Raw genomic sequence first — 20,574 nt, 5'->3', positions numbered from 1 at the left:
CCACGTTGAAAAATAAGCCATAGCAAATATTAATAGGTGTGGCAAATGAATAGATTACATTAAAAAATCTGAAAAGAAATTCAAAAATCAAAAGTATATAAAAGCTTTTATTTAAATTATATTTATACATTAAATACAATTTTTAGTACTTTATAGTATAGGTGTCATTTATTATCATTACCATTACGGATTATCCATTACGATTGCATTTATATAGACTGAAATAATATTCCGAATATAAGATTTCGTGAAAAATCGTAATTTGCAATAAATCACGATTATACGAATTTATTCGCATTCTTCTTTGGCTTTAACACACGCTTCATTAAATTCTGTCACTTCAGTAATGCATCGTTGATAAGAACGTTATTTATATTACGCCGAAATATTCTGCTAAATGAGCTATGCCTTCCTGGTGGCGAGGAATTGATATATGTGTCAATATTGATGTATGTTCTTTTTGGTAATGAAAATTTATATCTTCTTTAGGCTTTCACTTGCTTTTACATTTCAACGTTTCAAATGTTTATTAAAATTAATTGATTTATTATCATCTATAATTTATATATTAATAAAATGAATAATTATTTATTAATGAAATCAAAAATCTCAATTATATCTACTTAAAAAGTTATGATCAACGTTTTTTCTAAATTAAATTATCAACATAATATTTTTACAGAATAACTTTCATATGATTCATCTTTGTTAGTAGAATTTTGTACAAGCTCATTGATATTAAATCTTGAACAAAACCTATGTTTACTTCAACCCAAATACAGTGTTTTTGAATTTCATATTTGCTAGGTAAACATTTTTTAGTATTATCACTTTGATATTCAAAAGTTTCATATTAAATTTCAAAGTAATTGCGTACATATATATTCATGATTTTCTTCAAAAATAATTCGAGTATTGAATGCAAATATACATTTACTTTATAAAATTATTATTCTCAAAGGCTCTTTGGTTTTCATAACATTTGCTTTCTCATACATTATACTAATATTTTGTATAATGAAAATTGTGTAATATTCATTATGCATTATTCTGACTAGAGTCTGAGATATTGTTAATTACAACAGGCTCATGGAAATAAATAAAGAACTACATTATTTGTAAGTGGCATTTTGCCTTAAGGTAAGTCGCATGAATTTACCGACATATGTAAATAATTGACTTAATCAACAAGGAATCAATATAATAATCTATGAGTATGATTTATAAGTAGACTGGCTTGTAGAGTGCAAAATGTAAAAAACTATTGCAGATTTTGTACGATTTTTTTTTAGAAAACGTCGCCAAAGAGTTAATAATCGGTTCACATTAACACGCACACATACTATTTACAAATTTGATCTCATTTGATTCAGTACGACTTAAAACGTCGAGAAAACGTACAGTTTGCAAATCGGATTTTGTCACGAAAACATTGGCTTCTCATTCAGGAAAGTAATAATTGAATAAATAATTTTCTATATTAAACTGATATCTATGAAAATGTTTATTTTACTCTGTTCTGATATTTATTAATAATATACATCAAATAATTATTATAATTTCTGAGTTATTAGTAAAAATCAGAGTGATAATCTGAGTTATAGCACTTGTTTTGAAAAACATCGCTTTTGTTATAATAAAAATCAATAATCCAATCCAAGTATTGTTCTTTATTTAATTTGAATAAATTATTTAATATTAAGTTTATCTTTTCATTAAATATATATATCTAAGTAGGTACAGTCCACAATTTGCTATAAAGTGTCCGAGAAACGGAGTTATTAATCTCTCAGTTATGAAGCGAAATAGGAGACGACAGAATGTCTTGATAACTTAAAACCGTCATTATACATAAAATCCGTAATGTGCTTTCGTACATGTCAGAGACAGCTTTTATTTAGTTTCTTGTTTATTTAATTTATTTTGCAGTTTCTTTGAGAAGTTTATTGATTTTATTTCACGATGGTTATCTAATACAAGTACATAAACTTGCGGTAATAAAGTTGTGGACTCAATTGCGGAAATGTTTGTAATTCAATAATTAAACATCCGTGTAAGAAGTCTTAACTTTTCAAGTTGGAGCAGTATAACCAAACGCTGTTTGTTACTCTTTGACATATATTGTAACAATGTATTACGTAGATTGATACAAATATATTATGTACAAATAATATTGAGGAAATTTGACGAATATTTTATTGTAGCTTTTATATATTTGAGAATACTTACGACTATACTCTTAATTTAAATGATTTTCAACAGTTTATTTTGAAAATTAAGTATTTGTCTGCAAAAAAACGAAACAATGCGATTTTCAATTAACGCAAACTTCTATCTGTAATTTAATTAACTAAGTATAATTTATTTATAATAACAGTTTATATTTTAATTTATGTTTAGAAAATATTTATTTGATCATGAACTTTATGATTCAAGTCAAAAATTGGTCCACATACTTTGTCCAGTATTTATGTCAAAAAATTCTGAATGACCTGAAGGGATCAAAATATATATATATATATATATATAGAAAATTGGATCATCTGGCAAATATATAAACTTTTTTTTAGGTTGTCAATAATAATAAAATCATTTGAAATGTAGTCAATAAATAATTCAACAAGCAATGAATTCATATTTTCATTCATTTTTTCATTACTACTATACTAGTCATTCAAAGTTATTCTACTATTTACAGATTACTGTCACTTATATAATATATAAGTGACAGTAATCTGTGAATGTAATTTAAGTAATCTTATCATCTAACTGTTTATGATGCTATCTTATTTATGGCACTTTGATTATTCAAATGTTATTTTCAAAGAAAGTCGTTTGTATTTCTCTCATGAAAAGAATATAATTATTAAATATACAATTTTATTTAATAATATAAATACAATTTCAAATGATATAAACTTTATGGAGAAAGTATGTATGAAGAGAAATAAAATACCTTATAAAATATTATAGAGAATTGAGCATCAATAATATCAGAAATTTATTGAACATGAATGTACACTAAAATAATACATTGAGCAAATATTTCAAATCTTCAATCGATGTGAATCGTTGCGTTGTATTTGTATTTTTCATAAAGCGATATCCGCAAAGTGTGTTATATTATATTCGACACACCTACCTTCGTGCACAATTCTGCGTTTGTATACTAAAGGGTGACAAACTGTTTTTTGACATTGAGATATTAGATTATTCCCCAGTCGTCGTTCTGGGATTTCATATTTATTTTATTCTCCGCAAGAAAGATGTTTCCACGTCGTACAAGATAATGTTACTTCTTTTCGCGAGCGATTTGATTTAATGGCGTTTCGGTTCCTCTTTTCTTCTTTGAGCGTCCCTCACATTTTATACTCCCAAAATAAACAGAGATCTAAAGGAAACGAGAGCTTTAAAGTTAAATATTATTCAAAGTATAATAAAAATTATAGTATCATGGAAAGAACAACGAAAAATACAATATATTTTAAGAAAAGTTCGATATATATGGTAATCTAGTCTCTTACACAATGATTTTTGTTATACATGCAGATTTAAAAATTATTATTAGTTCAAAACATTAGGTCATTTTTAAAATGATAATATTTATGGCACAAAACTGATTGTCAGTATAAAGTTATCCAAAAAAAATCCTCATTATATAATTAGCACTTTTGCGATTAGCATATGTAAATCAATATAAAGAACCGTAATTTAATTCCAAAGCATTAAGTAAATTTTAAAAAAAAATTTTTTTTTAAAATCGAACAAATGTAAAACATTTTCATAAAAAGTTTAACAAATCATTAGTTTTGACCAAAAATCTAATGAAAAAATATAATAAAAATCAACCATAATAACCAGAAAAAAAATTATTACAGTTTGATCAAAACTCAACTAACTCACAATTCTCTGATATTTTCATCAATAATGGCATGGGCTATTTTTAAAAAAATAGGTTTCAAGATATTTACAATTAATCCTGCTATCCAGTTTCGACTTGGCGTTGAGTTCTGGGACATTCGGTACACACACACACATATATATATATATATATATATATATATATATTTAATTGATTAATGTAAATATTACACCGAGTATCCTACTATCCCGAGTGCTCGTCATCCCGATAGGTACATTCTTTTCAGGATTCCAGGTCGGTCTAAATAAACAAGCCCTCTTGTTTGAATGATGTGAGCTCAACAACTGTTTATTTATGAGATAATTATGAACTGAACTAAAGTTTTCCGATGTGGAATTTTTATAAAATCTAGGGTTTGTTTGAGCGGAAAGTTTCTAATGAGTTTTACCATACCATGCATCAAAGTTAATTTGCGTACGTGGTGCAAACGTTATTAAATATTTTTTCTGTTATTTATTATGTTATTTTCTAAAATATGGGAATATTTTTATTATACATTGTTTAATGTATGTAAACCATTTATCACCCTGAGATATGATGTTATTGCCCGGAGATTTGTTAAAGCAAGCGACATCTGAAAATTATTGGTTAATGAAGCATACATATTATAAAAATGGTGAAGTTAGTTATTTATGATAAAATGTCTTTATTTATTTATTTATATTAGGTTAATATTTTTTGGATTTGCAATTTTTTATTAATATTGTACAGTTTTAGTAAATATATTTATAAAAATATATGAAAGTGTTTAGCAAATTAAATTTTTCCTTAAGTATACGGTGGAGACGCCACGTACAAAATGCTCTGTAAATTCTGTATTGCAAGTATATAATATTTTAGTTCGTAATAGAAATCATTATCATCGGTAGTAAATAATTGATACTTACGTAAATGAGCATCTATGTATTAAACTAGAGATGAATATTTCAAACACAAAAACAATTGCACGTATTAGATACAGCAGACGAAGAAAACTGAAATAGAGATAAACTCGATATTATGATATTTACATTTTTGTCTACCGCAGCCGCTTTGCAATATGTCTACATTTGAAATTGGCCGGAATATTTTTTTAAATAAAGCGATTTGTATTCAAAATGTGGCGGCCTATCGGCGCGAAATATCGACCTTAAGGAAATAAAAAAACACCAGAGCTGAGGCACAGTAAAAATACCCTCTTGGCAAACAAGTAAATGAACAGAGTCTCTAAATTTTGTAGACGTCAATTTGGATAGAACTCTGAAAATAAATAATAAGTAATTTTTATATTTTTTTAATTTACAGTTATCGCCAGTATGCGACATAATGTACAGTATGTAACAATTAACTTGAACTGAAAATAATACGTATCAAATTTTATATTATTTATAGACCGATTGTATGACTATAGTAATTTATCATATTTTTTCAACCATTTAAGACAATAAATACAATAGACTGATTTCATATTTTGAATTGATTCTTCTAATTATACTGATAACAAATTTTTCATAATTGTGTTTTTTTATTTTGTCATTTTTCTATTTATCTTTTACATAAAAGTTTAGTCGCTGAAGAGAACAGTTACAGAAACTTAGAACGTAATTGAACTAACCAGAACTAAAAACATCCCAACGCTCTCTTTACATCCCTTGCAGACTACGAAAGGTGTAAGGGAATTTATATTGATTCTTTTAGGGGAGCAGAAATAAGTAATCAGGTAACATGCTTAGAGGGTTGCTTTTACTCGTTGCATCATCACTATTTAACTGCACTTTTAGTATTAAAGAATATTATTTGATAAAACAATGTCTTCGTAGACAACAAATTATTACGTTCTTGATCTTAGTCAGCAACAAGTTAAATATTTTAACTTGTTTATACATTATGCATATAATATTGTCTTTAATATGTTGATTAATTCAATCATTTTAAAAGTTCTTAATTAACAAATGTTATAATTTTTTTCAGATTTGCCAGTGTTTGGTGGTCCTATACATAATGTGACTATACCAATGGGTAGAGATGCAGTACTAGCATGTGTTGTTGAAAATTTACAAACATACAAGGTAATCTTATTATTTACTTTTATATACGTACAAATAATATATGTATATATTTTTAAGTTTTTTTTCAAAAAAATCCAATTTGCAAACTGTATATTTTCTCGGCGTTTCAAGTCATTCTGAATCGATTGAGACTAGTTAACCAGACCAGGAAAGTTATAGTAATTGTTCAAATGATCAAAGCACTATATTAAGATAATATCTATTGGAAATTTTTGGATGAAAAGAATTTGGAATCGCGGTAGTTGTGTAACTCAGCAAAGCCCACAAATGATATATAAACACATGAAGAGTGAATGTAAAACGTCATTTGTTAAACTAATATCTTTATAGTATTTGAACAAAAACTTCGTCAGTTAGCTGCTCGTATTAAGTCGCGGAAAGTTATGATCAAATATGTAATTTTGAGTTGATATGATATCATGTTGTTTAATTTTGTCAGTTATCACCAGAGTCCAGTCAAACTTTAAGTTAGTATATCATGCACACAGGCACGATTTTGCATTAACACTGCAAAGCTAAATTAGTTGATATTCCACCGGGCGTTTGCCAAAGTATCTATTAGAAACTTTATATTAGATATCTGGCTAGCATGCTTGTAAGTATATGGCTATAGGAATTTGATTATATGGTACACTTAAAATTATTTAGTGATAATATTTGATTAAATTGCTTGAGATATTATATGAAAAAATCTTATGATTGGTAATAATAATAATAGTAAGTAAATAAATCATAATAAGCAAATGGTAATAGTTATTGACAAGCAACGTAATATACTTTATCTATATAGCTTTCAATGGTTAATTTGCAACAATCAGTCCATTTGAACTATATTATTTTTAGTACTGATTCATTCTCAAGCAATTTTTATAGGATCTCATTACAATCTTTGTTCAAATTCTCATCGAGACGTGTAAATGAACCTTTAATATCACTTAAATCAATTCCAACATTCAAGTCGACGTTTAATCATAATTAAAAACCTAGACGCACTCTCATAGTCTAAAATATCCAGGTGTGAGTAATTTTGATTTTGTACGATCTCATACAAGTTTAAATATGTATGTGTGATTTTAAGATAGAATCCTCACAACCCTCCCAGCGTGGCGAATTAATTAAATCCTTGCAAAATTTCTCACTAGCTGTTAAGAAGAGATTATCAAGGGAACGCATACGAAACTACATTGGATGTAATAAATATAATATAAAGTTGTTAGATTTTGATCTTAGCATTTAATGCAAGGAAATTAAAGTAGATGTAGTAAAATGTAATTCCATATTTGTTCGAAATCATATTTTATTTTCGTATAATCGGATGCGGTAACCTACATTGGATATAAAAAATATGATACAAAGTTTATAGATTTGATAGCATTTCATTGGAATAATATTCATGCTCTTAATAAACATACAAAATGCGCTCGACTACGAGAAGTGGTTTATTTATAAAAGTTCATTAAATTTTTGGAAAAATGATTATTGTTGCAGTGACTAGTGCATGGCTTCGTGCCTTAAGGCAAATTGCTGAAACTTTCTATATTTCAAATTATTTCAAATGCTTTTAGATGGAAAAAAATGCTTCAAATGCTTTTAAATGAATTAAATTCAATATCCTATTCGGTTTTTAATTTTTTAAAAAATCTTGAATTTTTTTTTAATTTTGGGAAAAATGTTTTTTGCTTTTCCGAAAATCATCCAAATAATTTTTTTATCCTGTCAGCACAAGCACAAGATATTTTTTTAATTGAACAAATCAGGTGATTCATTCTCACAATAATTGCTATTTTTTTTTACTTTTTGCTCCGTTTTTTAACGGCTAGAACTGTATTAGACTAAAAAAGAAAACAAAAAAAGTTATACTTTTCATATACTTTTATGTAATTGAGATAATAATTACACGTAATTCAATATAAGTAGCTGTTTAAAACATTCTTAGATATTCAGGAAAAAACTAAATAAAACATGTTTTACTAAGATATGAATTTATCACAAATTATTGCCGCCGAATGCGTCAAGAAACCCATATTTCTATGTTAATATTTCCATATTTAATATCTTAAAGTGCAGACGCGATTCAAAGATCGTACCACAGGAAAGTATCCTTCTTATTGAAACGACATTTCTTACTATACAGTATTTCTTTTTAATCTATTTAAAGTTGAGATTTTAATAAAAGTTATCCATACATTTCAAACTTACAGAGTACAGTTTATCTATTACTCTGAAATATTAGTTTTTTTCTTGCATTCTATAACATATTTATCTAAACATATAACGAAATAATGGCAGTTTCAGAAAGTAAGAGAAGTAGATCAGAAATATTTGATACGTTTAGAAATTTTCGATATCTTTTCACAAATCTGAAATGGTGAAAAACTTTATTATATTTAAGAATTATTTTACGAGTAAATGGCGGTCAGAATCAAAGTTCTCCACATTTTTTTGTTTGCATACTGATAGCTTTCAATTATTAAATTTTTAACTCCCTTCTAAATTACCTTTGATTCAATAGTTTTTTTTTAATAATTTATGTCTAAAACCATTTTTTTAATAACATGTCTTCAGTGTATGATGAAAATAGCAACTATATTTTCAGGCATCTCATTAGTATCAACCCTAACTTAATTTTTACTTATACATATTTACATATAAAATATTTTTATTTTTATATGTTTACTTATATGACTTTTGAATTTTATTCAGTAATATATTTTACAATAACTAATTATGTGTAATAATTAGAAAATTTATCAGTAAAAATTTGAATGGTATTGTATTTTGTAATCTAGTATGTACTAATTTGAGAACTGTGTCAACAAGTTCCTTTAATGCAAGAATTTTACAAACAACGCCTTCAATTCGTTAATTAACTATATTCGTTATATAACTTAATTTATTAACTAACAAATTATGTGTAATAATTGGAAAATTTATTAGTAAAAATTTGAATGATGTTGAATTTTATATTCTAGTATGTACTAATTTGAGAGTTGTTTCAACAAGTTCTTCAAACGTTCTTTAAAGTTTCAACAAGCAAGAATTTTACAAACAATCAAGGTTATTAATTAACTTAGTTAAATTAGTTAAATAACTTAATTTATTTTATACATAACAAACAAAGATAATAATATATGGAAAGCAAAATATAGACACATTATATTTAGAATTCAGAATTATGATTCAGAAATTAATTAGTTATATGCATAAAGATATTTGTGCTATATTTTATTTACACTTTCTCGACAATATATTTAGCAAGTCTTTTCAATGTTAGAACATTGTAAGCAACTTGTGCAATTTTCTATATAAGTTTATGAATAATTTTATACATAATAGACAAGCAATACAAATAATTAGTGGCGTATAGCATCGTACCGTAAGGCAAATTGCTAGAACTTCTCGTACCGTAACCAAATATGTTCGAGCAATATTAAATATTTTCATATATATTATTATAAATACTGCAATATATAACATTGTCTAATATTTATAAGAGTTATATAAACTGAATTACAAAGTTGAAATTATTCTTTTAAAGTATATGAGTTTTAGAACTTTAGCCAAAATTACCACTAATTAATTTAGCTTCGATTTTTATTTTCTACACTCTTTGCTCCGTATCTCCAAAACGGCTGGACCTCCCTTTGCCAAAACCTAATCAGCACATCTCCTATCAAGAGGAATCGAATGTTTTCTGAAACCATTGATATCGATTGATCTGTGCGCCTGCAAACGTTGAAGAAAAATTGTATCCATACATACATACATATACACACACATCCATTGTGTGGTATACCAAATGTTCAGAAACCTCTGAAACGTAAAAATATATAAAAATTTTCATTTTCGATTGTTTTGCGATTACTATAACTTACCCTACGAGAAGTTAAAAATCGCAGATTGATTACAAAATTCATTTGTAATAGCTCATTCAACATCTATTCCAATTTAAACTCCATGAAAATTATTATGATGTTACGAATTTTTTGCATTTATTTTCAAAACGCTATGATTGCCGCATTCATTATTTCAAACAATGTTGCATTTTTATAATAAAATCAATTTTCAAAGTCCTTCACTTCTTTACGATAGTTTGTTAAAATAACAAACTATATCACATACAAAATTTTGTCAAAATCATAGCAAAATGGGTTTTTTTGTGGTGTGATGTCTTAATACGCGTCATGAAATTAGGTAATCGGATTTTCTGGCGAAAACAAACTTCTTTCATAAATACTAGGAATGTTAAAAATATGTACTGTATTAGCACTACTGGTAACCGTTAATGTTTGTAATTAATTTTTAATACGTAAATGACATGATAATCTACATTATACATACAAAACAGGATAATTGCAACAAACGTACATTTAAGAAAAATAAACGACGAGATATTTTTGTATGCACAATGCAATTCATCATAACCTTTAACTTTGCGCTATGTTAGTGAAACACTGAAGTTTTTTTTATTTTCCAAAACATTAAGAAATGTAAAAATTTTCGATTTTTGGACGATTACAATAACTTACCCTACGGGAAGTTAAAAAGAAGAGCATTAAACATTGACGAACAGCAGAATAAAATGTTGAAGCAGTTCGAGCAAACAAATATCCTGTTAAATGAGTTTCCCATTCGACTCGGCTCTAGATTTTTCCTTAGCCTTCTTCTGCAAAACAACAACAAAAGTGAATATTTCTATTATAGTACATTTCAACAAGGCAGATAGATTTCGTATAAAAGATAATTACGACCAACTTGTGTTTATTTATTACCTTTCTCTGGCATTTACATTCGTTCGCCGCAATCCAACATACGAAAACTTAATATTGATAATGTTGGTCCTAACTGCGAGGCTCGTTCGTTCAAATGCCCGTGTTTGTATTAATTCTGCGCTATAAACAAACATAAAACTCTCGACATAACTCCACTTAACAAACTTTATAATTCACAGGAATTCAATTAATAGTTCATGTTGTTGTAAACCGGTGGAGAGAAAGAGAACCCGAATCTGGATTGTAGCGTTTATGTGTTGCATGCGTGTCGACTTGTGTGGAACACGTATTAATTTGAATAGTTTAAAGCCGGATTTATGTCACGACAATAAATTGTACTTATAAACAACTATATGTATATATATATACCGAATATCACAGCCGTGAATTATTATATCTTTTTCAAAAATTATTAAACGATACTAACTTGTGACGCTTGAAAAATATTCATGTTTTTCATTTGCTTCAGCAACATTTATTGAACGGGTGCAAGGTACTTTAGTTAACAATTTTAGATTTGACTCTTAATAAAAAATATAATAGATTATGGGAAAATTGTTTATTTATAAATAGGACTTAAAAGCAATTAAATATTATCTAGTGATCATCGCTATGAATTATAACAGCTTTACCAGAAAGGTCACTCATTTTTTTATGTCATTAATGTTGCATTTTGTAACATTGTTAATTTCCAGCGGGATAAGTTATAGTAATCGAAAAAAATATCGAAATTATTAATATATGCTTTAACACATATACGAGGTCTGTTCAAAAAGTACCCGGAATTTTCGTTTTTTCAAAAAAATATTTATTTATTCGTCTACATTAATGTGGTCCCCTTCAAAGTAGTCCCCCCCAGATATAATACACTTATGCCAGCGTTTTTTCCAATTTTCGAAGTACCCTTGATATTCACTTTTTGATATGTCCTTGAGCACTCTCAGCGATTTTCTTCAATCGAGGAAAACCGCCGTCCTTTCATGGGTCTCTTCAACTTTGGGAATAGGAAAAAGTCACACGGAGCCATATCTGGTGAATTTTTGCACTTTGCAACACTTTATTTCATTTTTTACGCAAAATTTAATACAAATTCTTTGACTTTTCAATTCTTCCATTGTAAAAATCGCCGAGCTCAGAAAAACACGTCGAACCTTAGCGACTACCACAGACAAAGTAAACAGTGAATATAGCTGAAAATTTCATCATACTTTAGGGGCATGTATACCAACACAATAAAAAAAAAATTGACAATCAGACACTCCAGACCCGCGAAATTTAATTATTAGTAATTCCGGGTACTTTTTGAACAGACCTCGTATGTTTTAACATCTATAGACAATTTTGACATATCTTAGAATGACATATTTATGTGTGCGTGTGTGTGTGTGTTTTGTATGGATACATTTTTTATCTACAATTTGGAGAGCACGGGTCAACCGATTTAAATGAATAAATAAACATTAGATTTCTATTCATGGGGAGACGTTCTGATCAGTTTCTACCAAAGACAGCTCCAGTTAGCAGTTTTTTGAGACAGGGGAACGACATAATATTTGCGAAGGCAGGTTCAGTGTTTTCCAAGTTAAATAATTGACATTTGATGGTCTGAATTGATCACTAAAAGTCCTTTTTATCGATTCTTATACATATTACATATATTTACGTTTCAAGACCTCCTGAAAATTTTGGCATACCTTGGTATATTTGGATGTATATATGTGTGCGCGCGTGTGTGTGTTAAATTTTTTGTCGATTTTTAGAGCACGGTTTAACCGATTTAAATGATTCGTTCAACATTTGATTCCTATTCATGGGGAGACTTGCTGACTAGTTTCTGGCAAAGACGATCGATTCAGCCGTTTCAGAGTTTCAAAGCAATGAGTGCAAAAATTGCAGTTGCTTGAGAGAGTAGAGCATCCGATTCGAATGATTCAAACAACATTTCACTTTTATTGGCGATTCGAGCGATTTTGGAGTTGTATAAAAAAATTAAAAAATTGACTTTTAGCGATCAGAAATAATCATTACAAATCATTATTATTTGATTGATATACACGTAGAAGTCATGGTAATCAGATAACAGAGACAGGTGGACAGGTAGACAATTAGACAGATAGACTGGTAAATAAGTGAAAAGACGGACAAGTAGACAAATAGAAAAATTTACAAATAGAAAAATAGACTAATAAATAAATTGGCATGTTGACAAATTAACAAGTAGACAGGTAAAATTGTAGAAAAGTAGGGAACTAGACAGTTCGGCTGGTAGACAAGTAAGATTACTTGTTTTGTTTATTCATTTTTCAATGTAATTCTAATTGTGATGTAATTACTCAAGGATTTTTTTAAGTGAATAAGTTAAAATTTTTAAAAATAATTTGCTAAAACGTTTTCCGAAAACCAAATAAATAATTTGATGTGTTAAATGAAATAATCTAACGTTTCAGGTATAATATTTTGTCTACCTGTTTACTAGGATTGTGCTGATTAATTTTTGGTAGAAAATGGTCATGTCGGTTTTTCGATATTTACAAGTATCAATTTTTTTATATGATACATATTTTAACCTGTTACGGAATGATTTTCGTGTTACACATGATTATCAGACTTTGGAAAACAATTTTAATTTTTTAGTTTTAAATTTTTTTAATGTGCATTTATTACACTCTGATGTTTACTTCCTTGCACTATCTGAACATTTCAATATTTTTGAAATAAAATAATTAAATACAACAAAAAACTGAGCTTAGCATTAATTGCACTTTTTTATACCCAGGTTTTTTACATCATCTATTAAAATATATAGTTGGAATATAATGCCAAGATTCATTTTAATGAAATAAAAATAAGTCTCCAATTTTTTTTCGAATTTGTTTTCTAATTTCAAATTTACGATTGTTTTTAATATAAAAATAGAAAAGAAAAGTGTTACTTTTACCTGTATTTTGTGTATTGTGAATTTCAAAATGCAAAAAAGTAAATTAGAATTATTTTTGTCAGAAAGCATTATAGATAAATTCATTCGTACATATTATTTCCCTAATAATTAGTATTGACTATTTTGTATAAATTCACAAATGCGTTGACAATTTATATTTGAATTATGTATGTTAATTATATAAATCCTTTTAATCTGGGATAATACTATCAAGTGTTGTTTAAAACATCACTATTATAATTAAATTTTATACTTTTCCTCTGAAATGCTTTTGAATCGTAATGCGGTCACGTTGTTTCTGGTGAAAGCTGGTGATACAATAGCTGTGGAATTAGCTTCATAAGCTGATTAGCGTTAATGGGCTTACATAAAAATAATTATCCGAAAATCTATTCAGAAACTGCTGCTGGCTATAAGCTCATGTGATTCGAATATATCGTGATTGTTTATATATTGTTTGCATATGATCGATTTCAGTGTTATTAGTGCTTTCTTTGATTAAACAAAAACAATCAAAAAGTCTAATGAACTTTCATACAGTATATATGTTTTTTATATATATAGATTTTTTCACAAAAATAAATCAATATATTTTAAATATTACTCAGCCTTATTTAAATATTCGTGCTATATAATCTACTTGTACATATCATTTGTTCACACAAAAAATTGAATATATATATATATATATATATATATATATATGTATATATCAGATTTTACGCTATTTATCAGTAGGTACTGATTCTCCATCTATTAATTACGCGAAATTAAAAAATCCAATATTTTATGTGTTTGCATCATATGCAAATAAACAACTCCTAAATTAAAATGCATATCATAAAGCGTTTTCATAATGCCGACATGATTTGATGTAGAGATGTAGTACCCCAATTTGAATTTAACAAGCCAATTTAATAAATCGTATATCAAAAATATCTTCATTATTTAATAATTCACACAATTTATTGGTTATTCTCTGAATTCTATTTGAATCTAGATCCTAGCATTCAAAATTCAAATACTAAAATCACCTTTATGTGATAGTTTTAAGAGAAGATATGTGATAGATTATTATGAAAGACAAGATATGAAAATATAATAATACTTCTTTTCCATACTATTTTTTTTATACCCGAATATTACTTTCGTAATGAAGCGATTGTTCTTCGAAAAATTACCAATGCATATACAATATAAAAATGAAAAATTGAAATTTAATAGAGATTTTATGTAATTGGCTAATTGTTAAAATTTTCATGGCCTATGCATATGATGTTTATTAAACTGATGAAAGTACATTTTTTCCGTTTGGTGTATCAATTAAATTTTGATAATATTCATAAATATGTAGTAAAATATATGTTTGTGGAAGACTTCATCATAGTAATTGTTTATTCGGTCAAATTATGATGACATAAAAAATGATAGTAAAACTTTTATGCAGAAAACATCATAGCAATGAATATACTCATAAACTGAATGACTGTCTCTAAAGCGATTGTTACCATTGGGTTTGTATTAAATTCATAATAAATTATATATTTCGGGCAAAAATAATTAACTAATTTTAAAAATTCTAATTAGTTTTTTGTTTAATAAAATATTTTTAAAAACTGAGGACGTCTATAGATTTGTTACTTAGACCAGTCCTTTGTTTACACACAACATTTCCCGAAATAGATAATACTTTCTTACTTGCGACCGAACTAGGCTTAATTGTTTTTATAGCCCCATATAATAATGTTTTTGTTCTTTTGTTTGTGGCTTCTAGTACCAAAAACTCTTTTTTTAAGTTTGATTAGAGAAAGTTACTTCTTCAAGCAGAAGTGACACTGATTTAAATTAATATATACACTGGTATGAAAGTCTAAATTAATATATACATTAGACAAAAGGTTACAGAAAATCTTTCTGTGAACTACAGCAGACTGGTGAGATTCGAAATGCTATTGAACCGATATGATTCCAAAAATCAAAACGCTTGCTACCATCTGGTACATTTGGCTATATTTGTCATTTTCCATTTATACAGTCAAAACCGACTAAAAAAACGGTTTTCGAATCCCATATTTTTTGCAAAAAAACGGTTTTTAAAACCAGTTTTTGAAAACCGACAAACTCTAGTCAATACTATCATTCTATTTAAACTCTGTCCATCAATTGAGTTCAGGGATATCCTTTACATAGAATCTGTAATACAATTTTTATAAGCTTGTGATAGAAACTAGCATTTAAATGTAAAAATTAAGAAAATAATGGAGGTGTTAAAACTTTAATTGCAAATATTTTTATAATAATAATCAATAGATTTTATAATTGTACAAAAGTAATGTGGGATGAATTGTTAAGTAATATATTTTCTTGATTCATATTTTCCTTACCATTACCCTAAGAATCCGAGTAAAAATGCTAGAAGCATCTTGATTCATTATCTAAATCAGAGATAACTCTGATAAAATATCGTATTTAATTTGGATGAGTAAGATCTTATTTCGGGCGTATATTAATAACAACAAACGAGTATTTCGAACTAACACAGAGGCGATTCGGTGTCGCTATACAAGTCGGTTAGCTGGTGATTAACAAATCCTACGCTCGCGGGAATACATTAATCTCTTTAACGAGCTTCTCACTAATTTCATACTATGCCCGACAGAGAGTCCAAAGAATGTCGCCGAAACTGTGAAATATAATTGAGTGTTATGCACATAAAACTAAATTAGAAGTATACTTAGAAAACGATAACCTACATCGCTGCGACAAAAAACTAGATAATGATATTGATCAATTCAAATTTATTATGTCAAAGAAATAGAAGCGAATATATATATATATATATATATATATATATATATATATATAACTCCAATAGTCATAAGATTTTAAAACTTGAGAGATTTATTAAAAATTTAAATTTCAAAATTAATTTAAAATTAAAATTTCAAAATTTTAAAAAAATTGAGGATAATGCTTGTATTCAATTTATGTGGAAAAATGTTTAATTAAAATTGAAATATTGTTATATTATATTGGAAACTGTAAATATTTCTCTTGTTCGTACAAAAAATCGATAAATATGAACTTTTCATTGTTATTTTTAACATATATTGAAAAAGTATGTATGACACTAAAATGACATATTATTCTAAAATGGCCGTATGTCAAATCACATGAACTTCCCGATAAGTGTAAATAAACGACTCAATCAATAAAAAATAAATTAGTTTATGAGTGATTGAGAGTATTTCCGAGTGTATTCATTGCACATAATTGTAAACGCACAAACACGTTAACTTGGAGTATTTTTTAAAAGCAAATTTTCAAAAATCAATAATTTTTATAATCGAACCAGTTTCCATAGGAGTTTAATGGTTTAGTATGTTCATTAAGAACATGTACTCTATCGTTATACCTATATGTATACTATATGTAAATCGTCTAATTTTAATTTTAACACACGTCAAAAAAACTACTCATTTTTTTCAAATTTTGATGAATTTTTGGAATTAAACTACTTGTCGCAAGGACGTAATATTTTAGTAAGTTCTATAAGACCATGATTTATATCGCCAAAAAAAGTTCTATAAAAATCTGCTTAAATTTTTTTTCAGCTGTTAATTACAAGAAAACGACTCGGTAGATTTTGACCTAAAACTAATAAATTTTCGAAGAGTTTTTGATTTTTTAAAATCGATTCGGTAGCATGAGCTTAAATGTGGACGAAAACTTTTACACTTTTTTCCAAATGACCAAGAAACGGCTTGGCAGATCGTCGCACCAAACTGACTAATAATAGTCCTCATCAAGCTACATCAAATCGCTTTTAAATTTCTGAAATCGGTTCTGGCGTTTTTTGAGAAAACGCCGATGTAAGGTCTAATTTTGACAAATGCCAAAAAAAAACGATACCAATTTTTGCAAACATTGACGAATTTTTAAAGTTAAACGAGTTGTCATAGGGCCATAATAATTTAGTATGATCTAGAAGACTATAGTTTCTACCGTCAAAAAAATGATAATAAAAATCGTCGAAAAATAAATTGTAAACACTTTATTACAAGTAAGCGGCCCGGCCGATCTCTACCAAAAACTAATCAGCACGATTTCCAACCAATATCTTTCGAACGGTTTTTGAATTTTCAAAATCGATTCAGAATTGCGGGCTAAAACGTGGACGAAAATTTTTTCACTTTTTTGCTATTTATAAGAAAACGGCTTGGCCGATCGTCGCACAAAACTGACAAGCAATAGTCCTCATCGAAGTGTATCGAGTGCCTTTTAAGTTTTGAAATCGGTCCAACCGTTTTTGAGAAAACGTCGATTTACGCTGTTCATAAACTTCTCTTTCGCTAAGTTAAAAATTATTTAATCATTATTATATTCTTAGTTTCGTCAACAAAGATATAGATTCTTTACCTATCTTACTTAAATCATATTAATAAACTAACAATTTGTACTATATTGAGTTACATGGATAATATATTTAGATGATTTCATTCATTCTAAAGTTATAATTCACTTCACTAATCATTCTGCTTCAACATCCCCATTTTTTTGAACTTGAAGAATAGATATTCAAACTTGTATATTCTAAAAATAAATCCTGATCTGATTGAAATATTTTATTCTACGCACGAATGATGAAATCATATTTCAACTACCCATGAAATGAAACAAACGTGGCAAAAAGTCAGAATCGAAATTCGCACCACACCCATTTTGTCATCGGCTTTAAATCAAATATTAATCAAAAACTATCGAATCAAAGTAATATTTCAATCATGTACCAATGTTCGTGGGACGCATATCAAAGTCATTTGTGTCATTTAAATCGTCCGTCATGGTATTATTCGCAAATATATTACGCTGCACGCGTATTCCCTATCAGTCGCAATATATTATGTACTGAGGTATTTTCTGACTGTTGTAATTGACGTATTGCCGAATTATCGGAAACTATATTTTAGTATTATTAGCTACTATTCAATCGTGAAAACGGTCTGAATACAGAGGAAGCACTGTACTGATGGAAGCTTTTCTTAACGGTACATACTATTTTTGAAAATTACGTAGTACATTAAAAATTGCTATTAAAAAAAAAACAAAATTCAGATATGTAGCAAAAATAACATTAACTGTACCTAGTATTTTCTAATCAGCAATAATTTGTTTTTCAACTTTATCTAATTGGAACCAATTTTTATTATGTGATCATCAAGTTATAATTTTTATCAATTTTGATATATTAATTCCATTCATTCAATAATTATGACAAAAAGTGATAAAACATTTCAATTATTTTATCCAATATATTGTGTTTAGATTTTTGAAGATTATTTTATCATAACTTTATATAAATTAACAGTTGAACAGTTATAGTTAATTCAATTTTTTTTCTTAAATCTAAAATTATATCATAACAACTCTCAAAAATACTCATAAATTGGTTATACAAAATTCTTATTGATTAAATACTTATTAATTAGTTAACTAAAAACTTATAATTTTAAATTACTTATAAAATTGTTAAACAAATTTTATTTGTCTCATTAAAATATCTAAAAAATTTTAAAAGTAAATACTTATATTTCATAAATACATTAATTTTTTTAAAAAAAGAAAAAAACTATAATGTAATACATTTAAACTAAATAGTCGTATTAAAAAATGTGCTATACAATATAATTATATTGTAAAAGTATCTATACGTATTATTTTGTTGTAAAAAAGTACTTGCATATATATATATATATATATATATATATATATATTACAAAACTAATTTTCATAAAACGAACTACTTTTATTTTATTAATATTAACTAAATATAAATAAGTTTATAATAAATTAATTAATAATAAATGAATAAATAATAAAATAGTTAAATAAATTATATAAAATTTGTAAAATATTGACATGAGCCTTATTATACTGATATCATTAGACTAACGTTTTGTAAAATGAATAAATAATAAAATAGATAAATAAATTATGTAGAATCTATAAAATATTGACATGAGCCTTAATATACTGATATCATTAGACTGGCGGCTTGCAAAATGAATAAATAAATAAATAAATAAAAACCCTGTTTTACTTTATTTGCAAAATTCTACTCTCCGTTCATCGTTTTTAGAGAAGAATTAAAATATCATGTGGTCGAGAAACATTTTATATTCACTTGAAGAGAAATTTCGCTTTGTTTTTAGTTATATTTTGAGCAGTATAGAAAACATTTTTTAATCTTTCTTTTATCAAGTTCGGTTTTCAAATCTGAAATTGAGAGTTTGAAATAATTCATCACTATGAGAGTTTTGTATGAGGCTGGCTTTACTGCATAAAAAATGAAACAAGTTTAATTTCTTCCATGAAATTTAAATTTTGCATTGATTGAATAATGCAGCTATTATTTTGTAAAATTCGTTTAAAATTCAAAATAAAATTTTAGACCTGTTTGCCTTCTAGCCGTGTCATTTTACTCCGCCTGTGGGAGACATTTTTTTTTAAAAAAAGAGTAAAATAATAAATTTCTATAATGATAAACTAGCTAGAAATTTCACTGAATATAGTCAGACAGTTGTTGGATTAATATGTGATAATTGTAGTGATGTAATTAGTTTGGTTTTCACAATATAAATGTTCAAAGTCAAATTGAACTTTGGTGCCCCGTTCTATCCTACTCTCAACTTCCACTAAATATTATTTTCAATTTATTATCCAAATCTAAATAAATCCAAATCACAATAATAAAATTAAGTACTTATGCCAAAGTTAAAATGTATTTAAACAGTGCCAAAGTAAACTTTGTTGACTCAATTTCGCGTATGAATAATTGATGTTCATTTACATTATCAGAATGTAAGATCAGAAACGCAATGTGTCAATATACGT

At 27.1% G+C, this 20,574-nt stretch overlaps 1 protein-coding gene across 1 annotated transcript in view; it reads left to right on the top strand.

The window, feature by feature from the left end:
* LOC113371104 (opioid-binding protein/cell adhesion molecule homolog) overlaps positions 1-20,574 on the top strand; it is a 353,176-nt gene that overhangs the window by 295,312 nt on the left and 37,290 nt on the right. Inside the window, exon 3 of the mRNA XM_026611749.1 lies at positions 5,873-5,970. Within this exon, the coding sequence (XP_026467534.1) occupies positions 5,917-5,970 (54 nt within the window). The 5' untranslated portion in view covers positions 5,873-5,916. The remainder of the gene's footprint in view (positions 1-5,872; positions 5,971-20,574) is intronic.

The sequence above is a fragment of the Ctenocephalides felis genome, unplaced genomic scaffold (genome assembly GCF_003426905.1).
Source record: "Ctenocephalides felis isolate EL2017-DRISC unplaced genomic scaffold, ASM342690v1 CF-g0.4_SCAFFOLD_01492, whole genome shotgun sequence".
Classification (NCBI taxonomy): Eukaryota; Metazoa; Arthropoda; class Insecta; order Siphonaptera; family Pulicidae; genus Ctenocephalides; species Ctenocephalides felis.
Note: the sequence above shows the minus strand (reverse complement) of the source record. Positions and strands in the feature narration are given on the sequence as shown.